This window comes from Hyperolius riggenbachi, chromosome 9, assembly GCF_040937935.1.
Source record: "Hyperolius riggenbachi isolate aHypRig1 chromosome 9, aHypRig1.pri, whole genome shotgun sequence".
Lineage (NCBI taxonomy): Eukaryota > Metazoa > Chordata > Amphibia > Anura > Hyperoliidae > Hyperolius > Hyperolius riggenbachi.
The window spans coordinates 272,137,177-272,159,156 of record NC_090654.1 but is presented as its reverse complement, the minus strand read 5'-3'; the positions used below and the strand labels follow the sequence as shown (position 1 = coordinate 272,159,156).

The 21,980-nt window shown below is 45.2% G+C and overlaps 1 protein-coding gene across 1 annotated transcript in view; it reads right to left on the bottom strand.

Annotated features, from left to right (window-relative positions):
* Positions 1-2,762: 2,762 nt before the first annotated feature.
* Positions 2,763-21,980, bottom strand: part of PSMC1 (proteasome 26S subunit, ATPase 1) — a 35,638-nt gene continuing 16,420 nt past the window's right edge. Inside the window, exons 6-11 of the mRNA XM_068254570.1 lie at positions 18,583-18,711; positions 17,614-17,710; positions 17,344-17,533; positions 16,152-16,303; positions 13,543-13,697; positions 2,763-3,144 (exon numbers count right to left, since the gene is read on the bottom strand). Of these exons, the coding sequence (XP_068110671.1) occupies positions 3,010-3,144; positions 13,543-13,697; positions 16,152-16,303; positions 17,344-17,533; positions 17,614-17,710; positions 18,583-18,711 (858 nt within the window). The 3' untranslated portion in view covers positions 2,763-3,009. The remainder of the gene's footprint in view (positions 3,145-13,542; positions 13,698-16,151; positions 16,304-17,343; positions 17,534-17,613; positions 17,711-18,582; positions 18,712-21,980) is intronic.

Here is a 21,980-nt window from a genome sequence, read left to right as displayed (position 1 = left end):
ACGCTGGGCAAGTTAAAAGAACTTACTGTGAATGATCACAGCGGCTATTCCTATGCCGCCTAGAGACATTGTGTATTGCGCTGCTGCGGGGGGGGGAGGGGGAATTATAGATCAAAGCGAGCGCACTGTGGATAATAATGCCAGGTGTACCTCGCTGCTGCGCAGGGGGGGGGGGGGGGGGAATTATAGATCAAACAAAGCACTGTAGATAATTACAGTGGCTTCTCCTATGCCACTTAGAAATGTAGATCAAGCTGCTGCTGCTTCCACCCAACTGTGGACCACATAAGGAAACACGCATTCGGACTATAAGACAGTCATTTTTTCTCCCCACTTTTGGGGGAGAAAAAGTGCGTCTTATAGTCCGAAAAATAAGATTCTTAAAAGATACCCGAAATGATGTGACATGATGAGATAGACATGTGTATGTACAGTGCCTAGCGCACAAATAAGTATGCTGTGTTCCTTTCTCTGCCTGAAAGAGTTAAATATCAGGTATGTAAGTGGCTGACTCTTTCTGCTAGGAAAGGGTTTTATAGTTGGAATTTATCAGTGAGGGTCACACTGTAGTCACTTCCTGTCTGAGTCACTGAGCCACTTACATACCTGACATAACCAGCTGAGCGGTCTGGACGAGCTCAGCTCGTCCAACACCGCCAGCGGCTGCCGCTCAGGCCCTGCTGGGCCGATTTTGATGAAATAAAAAGCAGCACACGCAGCCGGCACTTTGCCAGCCGCGTGTGCTGCCTGATCGCCGCCGCTCTGCGGCGATTCGCCGCGAGCAGCGGCGAAAGAGGGCCCCCCTAGCCGCCTGAGCCCTGCGCAGCCGGAACAAAAAGTTCCGGCCAGCGCTAAGGGCTGGATCGGAGGCGGCTGACGTCAGGACGTCGGCTGACGTCGATGACGTCACTCCGCTCGTCGCTATGGCGACGATATAAGCAAAACAAGGAAGGCCGCTCATTGCGGCCTTCCTTGTTTATTCTGGGCGCCGGAGGCGATCGGAAGATCGCCTCCGGAGCGCCCTCTAGTGGGCTTTCATGCAGCCAACTTTCAGTTGGCTGCATGAAATAGTTTTTTTTTTATTTAAAAAAAACCCTCCCGCAGCCACCCTGGCGATTTAATCAGAACGCCAGGGTGGTTAAGAAAAAAAACCAAAAAACACAGCCTAGTTATTTGTGTGCTTGGCGCTGTACATACACGTCTCATTACGTCACTTTGGGTATCCTTTAAAAACAAACAATCGCTGCACAAAGCGATTTTGTGAGCAATTTCCCTATACCCTTCATTAAGGCGCAATCGCCCATAAAAAGGTACAGGCACTGCTTTGCTGAGCAGATCGGAAATGAACCGCTCAGATGTGAACTCTCTCGCAGGGAATCATTGCACAAGCATTTTTAGGGCAATTTTGAAAATCGCCTGCTCTTAAAAAAGGGCAAAAAATGTCTTTAGTACGACCGCACCCTCATTGTTTAAAAGGGACTCCGAGCTCAAGTAAAAAAAGAAAGTTGTACTCACCCGGGGCTTTTTCCAGCTCAGTGCTGGCCGGGAGGTCCCACGACGGCGTCCTGGCTCCTCTCCTAGTCCCCGCTCCGGAATGGCTGGCAGGCCGCAGCCCAGGCGACACTCTGCTGAGTGCCGGGCTGTTCCTTCCGCGTATGACGCGGCTGACGTCACACGCCGGCCGCCTCGCGTCATCACAGCGGCCGGCGTGGCAGTACCGCACATGCGCGCTTTAATCGTGCATGCGCAGTACTTTAACGCTGGCCGCCGTGATGACGCGAGACGGCCGGCGTGTGACGTCAGCCGCGTCATACGCGGAAGGAACAGCCCGACACTCGGCCGAGTGTCGCCCGGGCTGCGGCCGGTCAGCCATTCCGGAGCGGGGACTAGGAGGAGCCAGGACGCCGTCGTGGGACCTCCCGGCCAGCACTGGGCTGGAAAAAGCCCCGGGTGAGTACAACTTTCTTTTTTTACTTGAGCTCGGAGTCCCTTTAAAGTGTACCTGAGACAAAAAAAAAAAAAAAAACACACAAAAATATATGCACTTTGGGCTTCCTCCAGCCCTGTTCAGACTGTTGGCTACCTCACTGTCTTCCCGGGCTGCCTTGATCTTCTACTACCTCTCCTGATAAATCTTGCAGTCGCAGCCAGTCAGCCACATACTGTGAAAGCGCAGGCAAGCTATGCATGTACACCCCCACTGCCCGGAACACTCTGCCGCTGCGCAGTATGCTCCCAACAAAGGGGCACTTGCGGTTGGGCAGCCCACGTGCAGTACATGGTGGCAATTGGGATATTTACCTGGACGACCAGCAGAGGATCGAGGTCGGAGCAGTGCTTTTCAGCGCAGGAAGATTTGGGCGCAGCCGGTGCCACCACAGACTGTAATAGGAATTACATCTATAGCGGCGCTCAGTAATGAACTTCAGCGCAGTCAGAAGACGGAGCTGAAGTTGCTTTTAAAAACACGATTCGGCCTCCAGCAATTGCTGGAAGCCGAATTATATCATCCCCCACCATCCATGGCGGCCTGGAGGGGGAATAGTAATTAACACGGCCGGGACTTGTGCAGCAGCAGGATCAGCCATATAGCGGCTGTATCCTGCGCCCAAGTCTCCCCGCGCCGATTTGAAATGTATGCATCGAGGTGGCCCGGGAAGACGGCGAGAGAACTAACGGCCTAGTATGTATGAATGCTTTTTTTCCCCCTTCATCTCAAGTTTCCTAAAGCTGTAGCTTGTACAGAATACAAAGACATCATCTTTAGGTTTTTATAGTTTTATTTAGCAACCTTCTGTGGTGGTGCCAGCAGTTCTGATGTGACCCGAGACCGGTGATTACAATAACTCCCACTGTCTCACCGTGCCATTTCCTGTGGCCGGACCTCTCCTTCCCCCCACATCAGAGGGAACAAGAGAGGCACATTCCAGGACCCACCTGACCCCACAAAACATACAAGAACACTTAATCTAATGAAAAACAGGAAAAAATATACAGAACTGCAGAGAATCAGAGGTAAAGGCCCTCCGGGGTCCCCTCCTGCTTCTTGTACAGAACATTCTCTTTAGATTTCTTGAAGTCTTCATTAGTAACTTTCATCCTCCTCTCTCGTAGCGCCATCAGGCCGCCCTCTGTACAGATTGCCTGTGGGGGAAAGACATTGTGGGTTGCATTATTATACATTTCTGCCCTGATAGGAATGGACAACAAGAAGTTAACAGTTGCGGCTTGGAATAGGACCAATCAAATGCAGTGGTAATATTTACATCTTGGGATTATTAACATCTCAATGATCATGCCTTCAGCTAGAGATGATCAATCATATGCTAAAATTCTATCTTGCATGCAGCTTGAAAGTGAGCCGCTTAAATGCTCTTTAAATTCTGATTGGCCCAACTGCAAGCAGCGTAACCGTTTGCATGCAAGACATAATTATTAAACAAGACAAAGAAGATTTATATTGCGCCTTTCTCCTGGCAGACTCAAAGCACCAAAGCTGCAGCCACTAGGGCACCTCTATAGGCAGTAGCAGTGTTAGGGAGTCTTGCCCAAGGTCTCCTCACTGAATAGGTGCAGGCTTACGTAACAAGAGCCAAGATTCAAACCTTGGTCTCCAGTCTCAGATGCAGAGCCCTTGACCAGTTTACTATGCAGCCATTGCCTACTAGAATGAATTAGCATCTCAAAGAGACACTGAAGTCTCATAAAAATCATCTTTTTATTTAGAAAATGTGTTTAGCATGATAACCCTGACTAAACCAGTATATGTCACAGATAGGGCAAGCACCATCAACCAAACACCCAAATAGGTAATCTATGAGTGTGCAGAAGAGGGACTAAATCAAATGCAGCACAGAACAAAGAACAGGAGTTCCCTCAAAGAACCGCACCACTCAAACCATCAATATGTGCAATTCAACTTTATTCAAGATAAGGATAAAAACACTTAAAGAGACTCTGTAACAACAAAAACCTCCCCTGGGGGGTACTCACCTCGGGTGGGGGAAGCCTCCGGATCCTAATGAGGCTTCCCACGCCGTCCTCTGTCCCACGGGGGTCTCGCCGCAGCCCTCCGAACAGCCGGCGACTGTGCCGACTGTCATTTCAATATTTACCTTTGCTGGCTCCAGCGGGGGCGCTGTGGCGACTTTCGGCACGGAAATAGACGGAAATACCCGATCTCCGTCGGGTCCGCATTACTGCGCAGGCGCCGGAAACTTGCGCCTGCGCAGTAGAGCAGACCCGACGGCGATCGGGTATTTCCGCCTACTTCGGCGCCGAGAGGCATCAGAGCGCCTGCGCAGGAGCCAGGAAGGTAAATAATGACGTCACCGCTGCCCGGACTGCACGGAGGGCTACAGCGAGACCCCCGAGGGACGCAGGACGGCGTGGGAAGCCTCATTAGGATCCTGAGGCTTCCCCCACCCGAGGTGAGTACCCCCCAGGGGCCGTTTTGGCGTTACAGTTCCTCTTTAAGAACAAGAATGGTGGAAAGCCATGACAAAGACACGTACAGTGGAGGAAATAATTATTTGACCCCTCACTGATTTTGTAAGTTTGTCCAATGACAAAGAACTGAAAAGTCTCAGAACAGTATCATTTCAATGATAGGTTTATTTTAACAGTGGCAGATAGCATATCAAAAGGAAAATCGAAAAAATAACCTTAAATAAAAGATAGCAACTGATTTGCATTTCATTGAGTGAAATAAGTTTTTGAACCCCTACCAACCATTAAGAGTTCTGGCTCCCACAGAGTGGTTAGACACTTCTACTCAATTAGTCACCCTCATTAAGGACACCTGTCTTAACTAGTCACCTGTATAAAAGACACCTGTCCACAGAATCAATCAATCAAGCAGACTCCAAACTCTCCAACATGGGAAAGACCAAAGAGCTGTCCAAGGATGTCAGAGACAAAATTGTAGACCTGCACAAGGCTGGAATGGGCTACAAAACCATTAGCAAGAAGCTGGGAGAGAAGGTGACAACTGTTGGTGCGATTGTTCGAAAATGGAAGGAGCACAAAATGACCATCAATCGACCTCGCTCTGGGGCTCCACGCAAGATCTCACCTCGTGGGGTGTCAATCGTTCTGAGAAAGGTGAAAAAGCATCCTAGAACTACACGGGAGGAGTTAGTGAATGACCTCAAATTAGCAGGGACCACAGTCACCAAGAAAACCATTGGAAACACATTACACCGCAATGGATTAAAATCCTGCAGGGCTCGCAAGGTCCCCCTGCTCAAGAAGGCACATGTGCAGGCCCGTCTGAAGTTTTCCAATGAACACCTGCATGGTTCTGTGAGTGACTGGGAGAAGGTGCTGTGGTCTGATGAGACCAAAATAGAGCTCTTTGGCATTAACTCAACTTGCTGTGTTTAGAGGAAGAAAAATGCTGCCTATGACCCCCAAAACACTGTCCCCACCGTCAAGCATGGGGGTGGAAACATTTTGCTTTGGGGGTGTTTTTCTGCTAAGGGCACAGGACAACTTAATCGCATTAACGGGAAAATGGACGGAGCCATGTATCGTGAAATCCTGAACGACAACCTCCTTCCCTCTGCCAGGAAACTGAAAATGGGTCGTGGATGGGTGTTCCAGCACGACAATGACCCAAAACATACAGCAAAGGCAACAAAGGAGTGGCTCAAGAAGAAGCACATTAAGGTCATGGAGTGGCCTAGTCAGTCTCTGGACCTTAATCCAATAGAAAACCTATGGAGGGAGCTCAAGCTCAGAGTTGCACAGAGACAGCCTCGAAACCTTAGGGATTTAGAGATGATCTGCAAAGAGGAGTGGACCAACATTCCTCCTAAAATGTGTGCAAACTTGGTCATCAATTACAAGAAACGTTTGACCTCTGTGCTTGCAAACAAGGGTTTTTCCACAAAGTATTAAGTCTTTTATTGTTAGAGGGTTCAAAAACTTATTTCACTCAATGAAATGCAAATCAGTTGCTATCTTTTATTTAAGGTTATTTTTTCGATTTTCCTTTTGAGGTGCTATCTGCTACTGTTAAAATAAACTTATCATTGAAATGATACTGTTCCGAGACTTTTCTTTTCTTTGTCATTGGACAAACTTACAAAATCAGTGAGGGGTCAAATAATTATTTCCTCCACTGTATAATCAATATTGTTCCATAATTAATGACATGGATACATAAATAAATAACTGCTGGGAATCAAACACAGTAGATAGTTCCCTGCAGGTAGCTCTGCCAAGCCAGCTACTGTGCTCAGAACTAAGGTGCATTAAACATGGTTCAAATACATATGAAGTTATAAAAAACACACAGTTGATAAAGGAGGAATCCAAAGCGGATAATAAAGTGACAGGTGCTAAGGCAGTGAGAAACCAAAGTGCAAAGTATTGCCAAAGGGGTGAAAATGAAGAGAGCACCGAGAGCTTACCGTGGCAGGCAAATCAGGATTAATGTGTCATGGCTAGCAACCGTGGGGCCATCGCGATTCGCCGCTCAGCGCTATGGCGGCTTCCTCTGGGCATACAACACCCCAAGTGTCAACGGCTAATAAACGCTCCGGCCAGGGAGGACGGGAAGTGGGTGGGCGTGGCCTATTTCGATGTGCGCGGCTGCGCACAATGAGTGAAGAGTATTGCAGCGCTGTCCAGCGCTGCATCACTTCCCCCTCCTAGCACTAAGGAGCTTGGGAAATGTAGTTTGCCGAAAAAGGATAAAAGAAAAGAACAAAGAAGAAGTTGCTGGCTAAAGAAGCCAGAGTTAAAAATATATATATATATATATATATATATATATATATATATATATATATATATATATATATATATATATATATATATATATATATATATATATATATATATATATATATTTTACACATTTGGTCAAATAATTTAGTAAATCCAGCCAAAACTAGATAATGAATGAAAAAAGTCTAGCATGCATAGGTAATGCAATCACCGAGCTAGAATAGTATGGACATATCGCCATCATGTGGTCAGAAATATTAACAGCTGTCAATAACATGAAATAACATTAAAAGGGAACCAGAGAGGAATGCTACGTTGAAATAGAAAAAAGATTGTATACATACCAGGGGCTTCCTCCAGCCCCATAAGCCTGAATCGCTCCCACGCCGCCATCCTCCACTTCCTGGATCCACCGGTACCGGGCCCGTCATTTCCGGCGGACGCGGCCAATTGTCCGCATCACAGGGGCTCCCTCCATACCCGTACGCATGCGGCTGCGCAGTAGGCAGCCGCACGCGTACCTGTATGGAGGGAGCCCCCTGTGATGCGGAGAATTGGCCGCGTCCGCCGGCCGACTTGCCGACTCGCGGCAATGACGGGACCCGGTACCGGCGGTTCCAGCAAGTGGAGGACGGCGGCGTGGGAGCGATCCAGGCGTATGGGGCTGGAGGAAGCCCCAGGTATGTATACAAGCTTTTCTTCGTCCTCTCTGGTTCCCTTTAAATAGAGCTACAAACTGTACAAGAATTTTTTGCACCTACATAAGCCTATATATAAATACAAACAAATGTCCCAAGAGGAGAGAGACCCCTGACGAGATACAAAATTACATGCCCTATATAAGTGAACTGTCTATCTGTAGGCAACAAAAAAGCAATAATTGCATCCAAAATAAAAAATCAATAACTAAATGCTCAAGTTGCCACAAGATCCTCAAGAGGTCCTTCGAAGCTCCATCCAATGGGAGAAGGAGAATGAATTCCGAAGACAGGCTGATGATTTGAAGGAGAGATTTTTGCAGAGGGGTTACCCGAAAGGGACCATTGGAAGGGCTTATCAGAGAGCATTGCATTCAGAAAGGGATGGATTACTGTACAACAAAAGGAAATCAAATGATAGTGTGGTGAGGATGTGTACCCCATACAATTCAAGTTGGAGTGACTTAAGGAATATTCTATCCAGACACTGGTCGATACTACGTACCGACCCTGTCTTGAGAAAATTTACAATGACTAAACCTTCACTGACAGCAAAGAGAGCACCTAACCTAAAAGATCAATTGTGTAGGAGCCATTACCAAGGACCCCAACCATTGGGGCATGGAGTAAAAGGGAGTTATCCTTGTGGTCGATGCAATATCTGCCCTTTAATGAGACCCACGAAAGAGGTCCTCAGTGCTAAAACGAATAAGGTTCATTATATTAATGAATTCATCAACTGCCAAACAGAAGCAGTGGTGTATTTGTTGAAATGTCCCTGCAATCTATACTATGTGGGCCAGACCAAAAATAAACTCAAAACTAGGATACAAAAACATTTTTCCACCATACGGCTGGCAGAGAGAGATTTTGAGGAGGGAAAAGCTCTGACACCCGTGGCTGAACATGGTCTAAAGGCACACGGTGGGAGTACTCAGGGCTGGACTGTGTGTGGCCTCAAACGTGTTGTTTTATCTTCTAGGGGTGGCAACGTAGTACCATCACTCTTGAGACATGAGACAAGGTGGATCTATGACCTAGGCACAAAATCTCCAGCAGGTATGAATGAGGATTTCTCTTTTGTGGGTTTTCTCCATTAGTCACTTGATATGGCACCCATGGAACCTGTGGTGAGGGGTTCCAGGGAGTATTTTTGTGCATATTTTTGTGTGAGTTTGTTGCTGTGTGGTGGGGGGCGCAGTATTTGATATCATACCATCTAGTCTCTTTACAGTGGATTGGGTGAGTAGTCCACTGTGTGCCATGTTTCTCATTGTTATGTCTGTTCTATGTCTCATTTATATGCATATTTCTTTTTGGATATATGGCGTACTACACTGGTGTGCAGGGGATTGTGTGAGTAGTTCTCTGCACACAATTATCATCATGACATGTGGTAGTATGGGTATGTATATGGATATACTTCTAAATGCCATTGGGTCCTCCACCAGTTACACCCTGTAGTTGAGTTTCCTGCTCCTGTTTACATATTGGCCCAAACATGTATTGTTTATTTCTCTCGTGGGTTGTTTAATTAGCTTTTGACTGTCTATGTCTATTGTTGTTTGTAGTTGGCCGGTAGCCTGGGTGTCCAGGTGTCCTGAGAGCCATGTGCAGGATGGAATGGAACAACCTACCTTCTACCTTCTCCCATTGGATGGAGCTTCGAAGGACCTCTTGAGGATCTTGTGGCAACTTGAGCATTTAGTTATTGATTTTTTATTTTGGATGCAATTATTGCTTTTTTGTTGCCTACAGATAGACAGTTCACTTATATAGGGCATGTAATTTTGTATCTCGTCAGGGGTCTCTCTCCTCTTGGGACATTTGTTTGTATTTATATATAGGCTTATGTAGGTGCAAAAAATTCTTGTACAGTTTGTAGCTCTATTTAATGTTATTTCATGTTATTGACAGCTGTTAATATTTCTGACCACATGATGGCGATATATCCATACTATTCTAGCTCGGTGATTGCATTACCTATGCATGCTAGACTTTTTTCATTCATTATCTAGTTTTGGCTGGATTTACTAAATTATTTGACCAAATGTGTAAAAAAAAAATATATATATATATATATATATATATATATATATATATATATATATATATATATATATATATATATATATATATATATATATTTGTACTCTGGCTTCTTTAGCCAGCAACTTCTTCTTTGTTCTTTCCTTTTATCCTTTTTCGGCAAACTACATTTCCCAAGCTCCTTAGTGCTAGGAGGGGGAAGTGATGCAGCGCTGCAATACTCTTCCCTCATTGTGCGCGGCCGCGCACATCGAATTAGGCCACGCCCACCCACTTCCCGTCCTCCCTGGCCGGAGCGTTTATTAGCCGTTGACACTTGGGGTGTTGTATGCCCAGAGGAAGCCGCCATAGCGCTGAGCGGCGAATCGCGATGGCCCCACGGTTGCTAGCCATGACACATTAATCCCGATTTGCCTGCCACGGTAAGCTCTCGGTGCTCTCTTCATTTTCACCCCTTTGGCAATACTTTGCACTTTGGTTTCTCACTGCCTTAGCACCTGTCACTTTATTATCCGCTTTGGATTCCTCCTTTATCAACTGTGTGTTTTTTATAACTTAATATGTATTTGAACCATGTTTAATGCACCTTAGTTCTGAGCACTGTAGCTGGCTTGGCAGAGCTACCTGCAGGGAGCTATCTACTGTGTTTGATTCCCAGCAGTTATTTATTTATGTATCCATGTCATTAATTATGGAACAATATTGATTATACGTGTCTTTGTCATGGCTTTCCACCATTCTTGTTCTTAAAGGGAACCAGAGACGAAGCACCCTTGTGCATTTTACCATATAGATCAGTAAGAACATTAGAGAAAACACTTACCATGCTTTCTGTTTCATCCTCACTGCTAAAAGTGTCTGTTAGCAGCAGTCACAAGAATCCCAGACTGAGCAATTAAATCTGGCTTTGCTGGGAATGATTATTGCTGAGTCATTATAGCACAGCCACAAGGGGGCAGGCTTGGGCTTGAAATAACACCACAGAAGACAGATTTAGCTATAATCTTTCTGTAGCAAAGCTAGACGGAGCAGCCTGACTGTTCATTCGGGGATTCTTATCAGAGGTAATAACAGTCAGATTACACAGAGAACAATGAAACAAAGGGCAGATTAGGTGTTTACTGTCATGTTCCCACTGATTTATAAGGTAAAATACAAGAGGGTGCTTCATCTCTGGTTCTCTTTAAGTGTTTTTATCCTTATCTTGAATAAAGTTGAATTGCACATATTGATGGTTTGAGTGGTGCGGTTCTTTGAGGGAACTCCTGTTCTTTGTTCTGTGCAACCCTGACTAAACCGCCGCATCCCCGCGGCTGAAATCTAACTAAATCCCCCCTAACTCCCCCCTCCCTCTCCCCTGCAAAATCCCCGACTTTCTTGGTCTTGGATTTTGCTGCTGGAGGAGAGCAGAGCTTTCAGCCGCAGCTCTACCTCCTTACGCGTCAATCAGCGCGTATCTCCACCTCGCCCCCGCCCCTCTCAGTGAAGGAAGACAGAGGGGTGGGGGATAGGTGGCGACCCAGCGCCGATAGACGCGTGGAGAGGCAGAGGGAGTATGGAGGGGGGTTAGGGATTTAGTTAGATTACAGCCGCGGGGATGCAGCGTTTTAGTTAGGGCAAGCATGTTCAACACATTTTTGAAATAAAAAGATGATTCTTAAGAGACTTCAGAGTCTCTTTAAAGAGAATCTGTATTGTTAAAATCGCACAAAAGTAAACATACCAGTGCGTTAGGGGACATCTCCTATTACCCTCTGACACAATTTCGCCGCTCCTCGCCGCATTAAAAGTGGTTAAAAACAGTTTTTAAAAGTTTGTTTATAAACAAACAAAATGGCCACCAAAACAGGAAGTAGGTTGATGTACAGTATGTCCACACATAGAAAAATACATCCATACACAAGCAGGCTGTATACACCCTTCCTTTTGTATCTCAAGAGATCATTATACACAGGCAGTGTGCATAGAGGGGCCAGGAGGGGGGAAATGCATCACAGAACCACAACACTGAAGAACTTGGCAGCCTTCCAGACACAGGCTGACAAGTCTGACAAGAGAGAGATAAGTTGATTTATTACAGAGACTGTGATAGTGGAAAGTGCTGCAGTAAGCCAGAACACATTAGAATAGCTTTTGGAACTTGTAGGATGATAAAAAACAGGATGTAATTTTTGTTACGGAGAACCCAAGATGGCATAAAATAAATACTTACCGTACCTAAGAAGTGTGAAGCCTCTGCACCCTCCAGAGAATTCCCATGTCCTACCCCAGAACACAGCCGCTATACGGGACCAAGTGGCTTTGGCAAGGTCACACACGCCCACCTATACGCAGGCAACTATGTGTATGTGGACAGAGCCAGCAGTGGACTCTGACAGGCAAAGTATTTTGCACGGGGCACCAGGGGAAACATTTTACACTAAGCTTAAGGCCTGATAAAAACAGGCGATAGGCTGTGGACGTAACCCCCCCCCTCGTGTTTAACTTAGCCGTGCGCATAATGCGCATGCCACACATGCTTGCATCCAACCTCCCCACCCACGTCCCACGATCACAGGGCCGCCCTCCCTTCGGGACCCGTCCTCTGCCGCTCGTCTTTCTCCCCCTAATGTCTCTGCGTCCCTCCCTGCACATGCGCAGTGCAAAAAGCACTGACACACGGACAAAGCAGGACGCAGAGACACAGGCAAATTATATAAAGAGAGTAGGGCAGTGATGGCTAACTCTGGCACACCAGCTGTGACAAAACTACAAATCCCATCATGCCTCTGCCTCCTTGAGTTATGCTTAGAGCTGTCAGAGTATTGCAATGCCTCATGGGACTTGTAGTTCCACCACAGCTGGAGTGCCAAGGTTAGCCATCACTGCACTAGGGGGACAGCACCATAGGTTCAGTCACTCCACCTGATATCGTACACCCGATCAAGGATGTTGGCCCTACATATTGCAGCATGTCCGAACGATACATGTGCTGCAAGATATCTCAATGCTGCAACCCAATATTATCCAGCACCAGGGAGGAGACCGGCCACCACCCTTATCCACCTGGGAGGTCATTTCAAAGGCACAACAGAAACGACTGGGTCTGCACATGGATTTCAGGCCAATTTATTGCAAGTAGGGACCCATTCACACTAGAAGCAATTTTTCCTTAATTTTTACCGCGATTTTAATGAAACTGAATGGGAGCGATTTTAAAAAACGCTAATCACAAACGCTCAGAAAATCGATTCTAGTGTGAATGGGCCCTGAAACAGTGCAGAGGCTCTGCACTGTTACTTGCAATAAATCGGCCTGAAATCCAGGTGGAGACCCAGTCGTTTCTGTTGTGGCAATTGATACATGTGACCAATTTCAGACCCAAAATTGGTCTCATCGATTGTGCATGCTCTTGGCAGTACAGATTTTCATCCAATCCGATTAGAATAATTAAATCAGATAGTTGATCGGCTGCCAGGTTGTTTGATGCATGGCCACCCTAACCCTTTCTTTTGAAGGGCGAGAGCTTCAAAGAATACACTGTGTAAGGGCTGGTGCACACCAGAGCGGTTCTGAAGAGTTTTTTTTAAAACGTTTGCGGGGGGGGGGGGGGGGGGGGGGGACCGCTTGGCGAATGAAAGTGAATCGGATGGTGCACACCAGAGCGGTTCGTTTTTTCCACAAACGCAAACTCAGGGGCTGCAGCATTTTTGATATTTCTGAGGCGTTTCTGCCTCAATGTTAAATTATAGGAAAGTGGAAAACCACTCTGAAAAATGCAGTTTTCCAGGCGTTTTTGTTACAGAAGCTGTTCAGTAACAGCTCGACTTTAACAATATATGAAATCTGCTACACAAAAACCGTATCAAAAAAAAAAAAAAAATTAAAAAAAAAAAATTCTTGGCATGTTTAGAAAATGTATCTAAACATGCCTAGAATCACTCCTAAATCTGCTTCAAAAACCTCTAGCGTTTTGCAGATCTGCTAGAGGTTTTTGGTGTGCTCTGGGCCGAATGCCTCTAATATTCAGAGCATATTAGTGTCAGTGCAAGCAAACCGCTAATGTCCCGCGCAGACTCACCTTTATATCTGCGCCAGACAGATCATCTTTGGCCATAATTAAGTCATCCAGCGTGACATCATCTGCAAGAGTCATACGACTGGTGTGTATTTGGAAGATTCTCCGCTTTGTCTTCTCATCGGGCAGAGGGAACTCGATTTTACGGTCGATACGACCTGGAGGGAGAAACATGAGAGAGACTTACAACTGAAACAGATGGATCGATATTTTAAAGGGAAGGTTCAGGGACCGTTGAAAAAAAAATAAAAATCCGCATCCACTTACCTGGGGCTTCCTCCAGCCCGTGGCAGGCAGGAGGTGCCCTCGGCGCCGCTCTGCAGGCTCCCGGTGGCCGACCCGACCTGGCCAGGCCGGCGGCCAGGTCGGGCTTCTTCTGCGTTCCAAAATGCGCCTCACGGCGGCGCAATGACGTCATCGGACGTCCTCCGGGCTGTACTGTGCAGGCTCAGAACTACTGAGCCTGCGCAGTACAGCCCGGAGGACGTCTGATGACATCAGCGCGCCACCGTGAGGCGCATTTTGGAACGCAGAAGAAGCCCGACCTGGCCGGCCACCGGGAGCCTGCGGAGCGGCGCCGAGGGCACCTCCTGCCTGCCACGGGCTGGAGGAAGCCCCAGGTAAGTGGATGCGGATTTTTATTTTTTTTCAACGGTCCCTGAACCTTCCCTTTAAGTTGATCTGTTTAAAAGACAACCAAGGTGACCTGAGATAGACATGAGTATGTACAGTGCCAAGCACACAAAGAACTATGCTGGGTTCCTTTCTTTCTTTGCCTGAAAAAGTTAAACATCAGGTATTAAAGTGACGGTTTCTGTCAGGGTCAGACTATAGCATAACCCTCACTGATAAGTAATTAGAGCCATAAAACACTTTCCTTAGTCAGTAAATGGCTTCCTGGAGCAGGAAAGCGTTAAAAAAGGGTCAATAATTCATAGATTTAAGCTCTGACATGCTTCAATGAAAGTATCATTGAGCAAAGATAATGAAACAGTAAAAAACCTAAAAACTAGATTGTAATATAAAATAGAACTGTGGGATATCTCAAAAAAGTCATTTTAGGAGATGGAGGATAGATACAATTGTTTTTCTCATCAGTTTATTTTCACCTCGGATGTCCTTTAAGAATATTCTGATATCTTCATAAGACGCCGTTTTCTTAGTTCTGAGTTTGAAGTGGAATAAGTACCAGGAAGGAGTCCGCTTGTATAGGTTTTCATGCTATGATCAGATATGAAGTGTATTTTTCTTGATATATATTTTGTTTCTATATATTTTTTTTCTTTCCATTTTTGGACCTTAATGTGGAAAGTATGATGCAACTGTAGATGCATTATGTATGTATGTTCTGTTCTCGAGTGCATCAATAAAACGTTTATTTAAAAAACAGAAAAAACAAACAAGTGACTGAATTTAGGCCACCACCTTTCTCTAGAAAAAAAAAAGAAATGTGAATAAAATGGATTTATCTACCTCCTGTTTCCATTATTTTTGCCTTCTTTCTACAAAGGAATAATACTGAGGTCACGTCTCTGTGACAGGTTATGGTTTCAACTGTGAGGTTCAGGATTGGGTTTTGAAATGCAAAGGTTTCCCTTGGTTGAATTCTGGCTGAAAATTCTGTCTGCGTCTCTTGTGCATAAAATGTGCCTTTTTACTCAGCTGGATAAACATGCAGAGCAATATTTCTGGAAAAGTTTGCCTATTTCCAGGTTACAGTCTGTCCAAATTAAAAGTAGGTCAGCCTCACCCTAGAACACCTTTTCTGTTTGAGAAGTTGCAGTGACTTCAGTTCTAACAAGGTGAAGGAGAATCTAATTTAATTAGAACAAAGGAAGTCACTCAGATGGAGTGATTTAGATGAGCAAGCACAGCCACACAAGAAGCAAAACTGTATCCGCTCGCGTTCAAAAAGGGAGGCATGGCAGAGAGTCAATTTACCTGTATACCATTGTGCTCCATGCTACAGTCCATCCTTCTGATACTTCCTCCTTTACAATGAAAGTTCCAACAATGAAGCAGGAAGTGCCATGAGGATGAAGAGCAGCATGGAGCGCAACATGAAAAAGGCAGGCATACAGCTAAATTGACTCTCTGCTGTGGCCCCTTGCTGCTTGAACATGAGAAGATACAGTTTCGCGTCTCATATAATTGTGCTCCCTCATCCTTAATGATGAAACCTCTCAGACTGCTAAAAATGTGTCCAGTAAGCATGGTCAATAAGATGCAAACAATTCTGAGTTGATGCACAATTATGGACATTTACAATGCAAATGTATGCAATTCGAAAATAGACCAATCAAATCCTACCTGAGCTTTATTACAATCTAATGAAACTCATGTAGGATTTGATTGGTCTATTTTCAAACTGTTTAAGTCCATATTTAAGCTACCCAAATTTGCATAATTCAGCATGTCTAGCGTCTACCCTATTTTCTGTGGATAGGCCGACAGGGCGTGTCAGAATAAAGGATCTGTATGCTCGGTAGAGGTTAATTAGAAAGATGAGATGAGCAGGAGAACAGCCAGAAAAACATTTCAGAAGGAGGAGAGCTTTGCCCACTATCACCTCTCCTCCGCAGGGAGACACCGGAAGAGGAAGCTGTAAATACCTGGTCTGATTAATGCTGGGTCCAGGGTTTCTATCCTGTTGGTAGCCATGATGACTTTCACATCCCCTCGCGAATCAAAGCCGTCCAGCTGGTTGAGGAGCTCCAACATTGTTCTCTGAATCTCTCTCTCCCCACCCGAGTTGGAGTCATATCTATGCGAAACAAATTATTAAAAAAAATTGAGATGCAAACAGATTGCATAGCAGTATATATGCCAAAGTCCCCCTCCCCCCAAAAAAGGGAAAAACAGGGGTTTACTAGAAACACGTTCACCGTTTATTCTTTAATCACAAATCTAAGTTGCAGTATACAGAATGGTCACACTTCAGAAAACCAATATCACAAAAGAGACTGCCTGACGTGCGTTTCACGACCAAAAGCCGCTTCCTCAGAGGCACACAATGTACATAAATATCAAAATGTGTAGCAGTATTTTGACTGGCTGGATCCATGGCTGCAGACAGCCACAGAAATACTCTTCATAGATGCATTTAAAAGCATAAAAGAGGATCTTCTCAAAAATATGTATATATTTTAATGTAATAAAAAAAAACAAAAAAAAAAACAAGATATGAAAAAGGCTGGCACTTGTTTATTGATGGAGACACATGCCCAGTGGAGCAAGACTGGGATGGATCGTGGACTCTACTGCGGGAGAACAGAGAGGCCTGGAAGGACGACAAGGGATCCAATGGCCTACAGGGGGCTGGAGGAAGACCCAGGTAAGTATTAATGCTGGTAGTTTTTTAATCTCCGGTTGCCTTTAATTGTGTAGACTTATATTTGAATATTCATAATTAAATGGACAGAAATTGGGCGTACGAGAGGAATCGGCGCAGGAGACTTGGGCGCAGGATACAGCCGGTAAATGGCTGACCCTGCTGCTGCACAAGTTCCCAGCGGCGTTAAATACTATTCCCCCTCCAGGCCGCCATGGATGGTGGGGAATGAAATAATTTGGCTTCCAGCAATTGCTGGAGGCCGAATTACAGTGTTTTAAAAGTAACTTCAGCTCAGTCTTCTGGCGGCGCCGAAGTTACTCCCTGTTCGCCGCTATAGCCATAATTCCTATTACGGTCTATGGTGGCGCCCAAGTCTCCTGCGCTGGATTCGGCGTGTTCGGAAATGGAGGGGGTCCATTCTTAAACGCTTACTTGATTTTAGGCCCATGCAGAGTAATGGGCTTTCATACCTTTTTGTTCCAATGGCGTCAATCTCATCAATAAATACTATGGATGGAGCGTGTTCTTCTGCCACTCGGAACAGCTCCCGCACTAGCTTGGGGCCATCTCCTAAATACTTCTGGATCAGCTCTGAGCCCACCACTCGCAGGAAAGTGGCCGACGTTTGATTGGCTACAGCCTTGGCCAGGAGCGTTTTCCCTGTGAAGAGACATTGGTGAAATCAGCAGCTTATGGATGGACAGAGGGAAGAAGCCCGCTAGCAGGTGTGACTGCAGTACCTGTGCCGGGGGGACCGTACAGGATGACTCCTTTGGGTGGTTTGATGCCCATCTCCTCGTAGTACTCTGGATGGGTGAGTGGAAGCTCCACAGATTCCTGGAAGAAAAATATATTCACGGTCTTGATAAAGCCCACATAGCAGAGCTAAACGTCTTCAACCCTCCTCCGCACCTCCAAGTTAAAAGCATGTGCTAAGTATACATTTTTTTTTATCCTTATGCTGTTGATCGTTTCAATGAAGATTGGATTAAAGGTTGTGAAAGTTTTATACAAATCTCTAAGCGAGTTGCTCCTGGATTCTCTCTCTCTTTGAATACAAAGAAAAAGATATATTCTGTTACTCCAATTCCTTTTAAACATACTAACCTATATGCAATAAACTTTTTCTCTCCTAAGTTTTCTCCTAGGTGAGGTCTTCACACCTTGGCCTCAATTTACTAAGATCATGCTGGAGATAAGGCAAAAGAAAACTTACCTCCACACAGTGAGTTATCTTATCTCTTCATTCCTTAAGTTACCTCCTCTGTAGTTATTTTCACATGCAGTTAATTAGCAGCCTGTCTTTAACTCTGGAGTTATTTTAAGGATTGGAGAGTTAACTTAAAGACAGAAGAGTTAACTTTAGGCTTGCCTGAGGTAAAATGTTTCCTGAATACTACATGCCTTATCACCATGGTAACAACTCTAGAAGAGTTATTAAAGACAGGAGATAAGCTTAGTGAATTGAGGCCTAGTCAATAAAATACCCTTTAATCTCCCGAGCGTTCGAATTACCTCCAGATTTCACGGTCTAAAAGCTGTGCAATGTTTTCTGTCCAGGGCAGCTACATGGACCAGGAAGCCATGAATCACCATTTTTAAAGTGATGTTTCATCACCAACAAAAACAACAGCGTTTTCTGGTGATAAGCATATTGCCACCTTTATAAATAGCCTTCAAAGCGTTCAACTCCATTATAAATTCCACACCTTAATCTCCTGAATCTGGTTGTCCAGCCCACCGATATCAGCGTAAGTCTCCTGAGGGGCCTTCTCCACTTTCATCACTGTCACCAGGGGGTCCGTGTCATCCATGAGAACCCCGATCACCGCGTGTACCTGGGAGATTAACAGGTGACGTGTATGAAGGTCTGCTATCATCATATTACATCATTTACACAAAACACGTAAAGTAAAAAGATACTAAAGTGTATAAACAGTATATCCAGTTTCTTCAATCACTGCTTCCCTCTCTCCCAACATAAAGTAAATAAACGTCACCTAACTTAAAAAGGAACCCGAGGTTTGAGACCTATGGAAGCTGACATTTGCTTTTAAACAATACCAGTTGCCTGGCTGTCCTGCTGATCTTTGTGGTTAGTAGTATCTAAATCACACACCTGAAACAAGCATGCAGCTAATCTTGTTAGATTTGTCATAGACATTTGATCTGCATGCTTGTTCAGAGTCTATGGTTTAAAGGAAACCAGAGATGAACGCTTTGGCACAAAATAAACATATCCCCCAATAGATTTTACAAAATAAATGCTATACCTGGTGTTTTGCTGCTCAGGAGTGCCGTTTTTTGTGTTTTTTTCACTATAACGCCACGCAAAACACAGTTCATCAGAAAAGCATATTATTTAATGGGCTGTGTGCAAAACGAAATCACCATTTCTAAAAACCTCTTATGACTAACAAATATAAATAATAAAAAAAAAAAAAAATTCTCAATATACCCTTCCATTAGCAGCTCCTCCCATTTCATCACAGCTCTCTGTGATGCTGCAGTATACAGAACAGGAAAGCAAGCACATTGCCTAGCTGTCCTGCTGATCCTCTAATACTTTAAAGGCCAATTACAGTTAGAAGAATATGGAGGCTGCCATATTTATTTCCTTTTAAACAATACCAGTTGCCTGATCTATTTGGCAGCAGTAAAGTTTGAACCACACCAGAAACAAGCATGCAGCTAATCTTGACAGATTTTGTACTTGTTCAGGGTCTATGGCTAAAAGTGGATCAGCAGGACAGCCAGGCAACTGGTATGGTTTAAAAGGAAATAAATATGGCAGCCTCCATATCCCCCTCGCTACAGTTCCTCTTTAACACAACCCACACTAAAACAGGAAGTGATGTGAACTTTCTCCAGTTACAAACAACAGTTTACAAAGTCCTATTCACAACTTAACCACTTAAGTAGCAGCGGTCTCTGCCCCCTTAAGGACCAGTGACCGCTGGTACAAGAAACATCGGAACACTAACGAATCACCGCACATACCCACCACCAGGGCTGTGGAGTCGGTACAAAAATCCACCGACTCCGACTCCTCAGTTTAAGATTCCACCAACTCAGACTCCGACTCCTCTAATTTGCATATTACAATCTTGTTGATTGAAAGTATGTAACATGAAATTCGTCTCTTAACTGCCAACGCTTAGGAATTGAAGTGAGAAGGATATGGAGACTGCCATATTAATTCCCTTTAGTCATAGACTAAAACTAGTCCTTGGTAAAAAGGTACAGGCCGGAAAAAAAGAACATCTATCAGGCCCTAGGCACTGTAACTGTGGGTACATGTAAGAGTGATGTGCAGGTACTCTGCAGCGGAATAAGGAGATTCTTCCTCTATTACACATTCTTCATACACAATCTGAACCAGGTTTATGGGTGATAGACAACACCTTTGTGTTCAATGTGCACAACATTCTCAGTGGATTCCCTGCAGCTCTGTGGAGAGTGCATATGTAGAGTATAGTACTACTGTGTAACAAAGTAAACCTGAGACAGATGAAATTAAAGTTTTATACATACCTGGGGCTTCCTCCAGCCCCTTCAGGCTAATCAGTCCCTCGCTGTCCTCCGCCACCTGGATCTTCTCCTATGAGTCCAGGTACTTTAGACAGTCGGGCGTAGTGCGCATGCACACACTCCGCTGGGAGCGTACTACACCTGTGCAGCACTGTTGCGCAGGTGCAGAACCCTCCTGGCTGTGGAAGCGGCATGCAGCCGGACTGCGCTGACTGGCTGAATTACCAGGACTCATAGCAGAGGATCCAGATGGCGGAGGACGACAGGGAGGGACTGATTAGCCTGAAGGGGACTGGAGGAGGCCCCAGGTATGTATACAACTTTATTTTCATCCTTCTCAGGTACCATTTAATTCATAGTCAAAACAAATTTTAACAACATATCAAATTATTTGATTTCATCAGCAAAGGGAGTGCATACATTTACATAAATCAGAATCAACGCAGAATTGTTTCCATCTCATTGACCATCTCTATTAGTGACACGGCTACACATCAGGCTTTATTCTTACAGCGTAGATGTTATTTAGTATATATGTTACGGCCAGAACCCGTAGTGTGGCCACTTCTAGTTCTGGCCGGCCACTTCGGGTTCTGGCCGGCCAATGTGCGAAGTGGCCGCAGCGACGAACGACTCTCCGGCTGCATGTCCCCGGCTGCTACTTATTGTATGGGAGGCGGGGGAGGAGAGAGGCAGTGCGAAAGCCGGCGGCTTCATCTATTACATTGCCGCCGGCTATATTTCATTAAATTATGCAAGTTGCCATCAATTTGGCCGCAGCGAGACGGCGTAACATTCCATTTCTAACATTGGCCGCTGCGCTGCGGCCACTTCGCACATTGGCCGGCCAGAACCCGAAGTGGCCACACTACGGGTTCTGGCCGTAACATATATAAGAGATTCCTGTGTACACCATATATACAGTCACAATCAGATGTGTATATCTGACTTTAAAAATACGGGGACTGCTTTATTGCAGCAGCACAAGTAACTCATTTTGATTGGTTTATTTCATTTTTGTGGACTAAGCACAGCTATTACTGTATGTATAAATTATTTATGATGACTATTATCTGAGAAATAGAACATTATATTCTCTATTTTAAATTACAGTTTAAATTCATTAGGAGACGGAGTCTGTGCATTTTTTCCCGACTCCAGGCACCCAAAACTGCCCCGACTCAGACTCCACAGCCCTGCCCGCCACAAGTCGGGAACCACAGGCCACCCACTCTTCCGTCTCTGACGGCAGAGTTCCTGTGAGCGGGTCAGGAGCCGCTTTAATTGGCTTCAATGTAAGCCAATGGGAGTTGCTTACACTGAAAGACAGGGCCAGGAGCCAATGAAATCGTCTCCTGACCCGCTCACAGTGCTCTGCCGTCATAGAGACAGGCAAAGCCAGTGAGCTGCGACGTGATCGTGAAAAATTCATGTGTACACATACTTACAAGAAGTACATCTCTCCTAGATTAAAATACACTATAAATCACCCTTCTATGTTCCTGTCGTTTACAGTAGACAGTAAAAATCTAACAGATTTGAATTGTCCCTCTCCTCATGGAGGATTCTCAGGGTT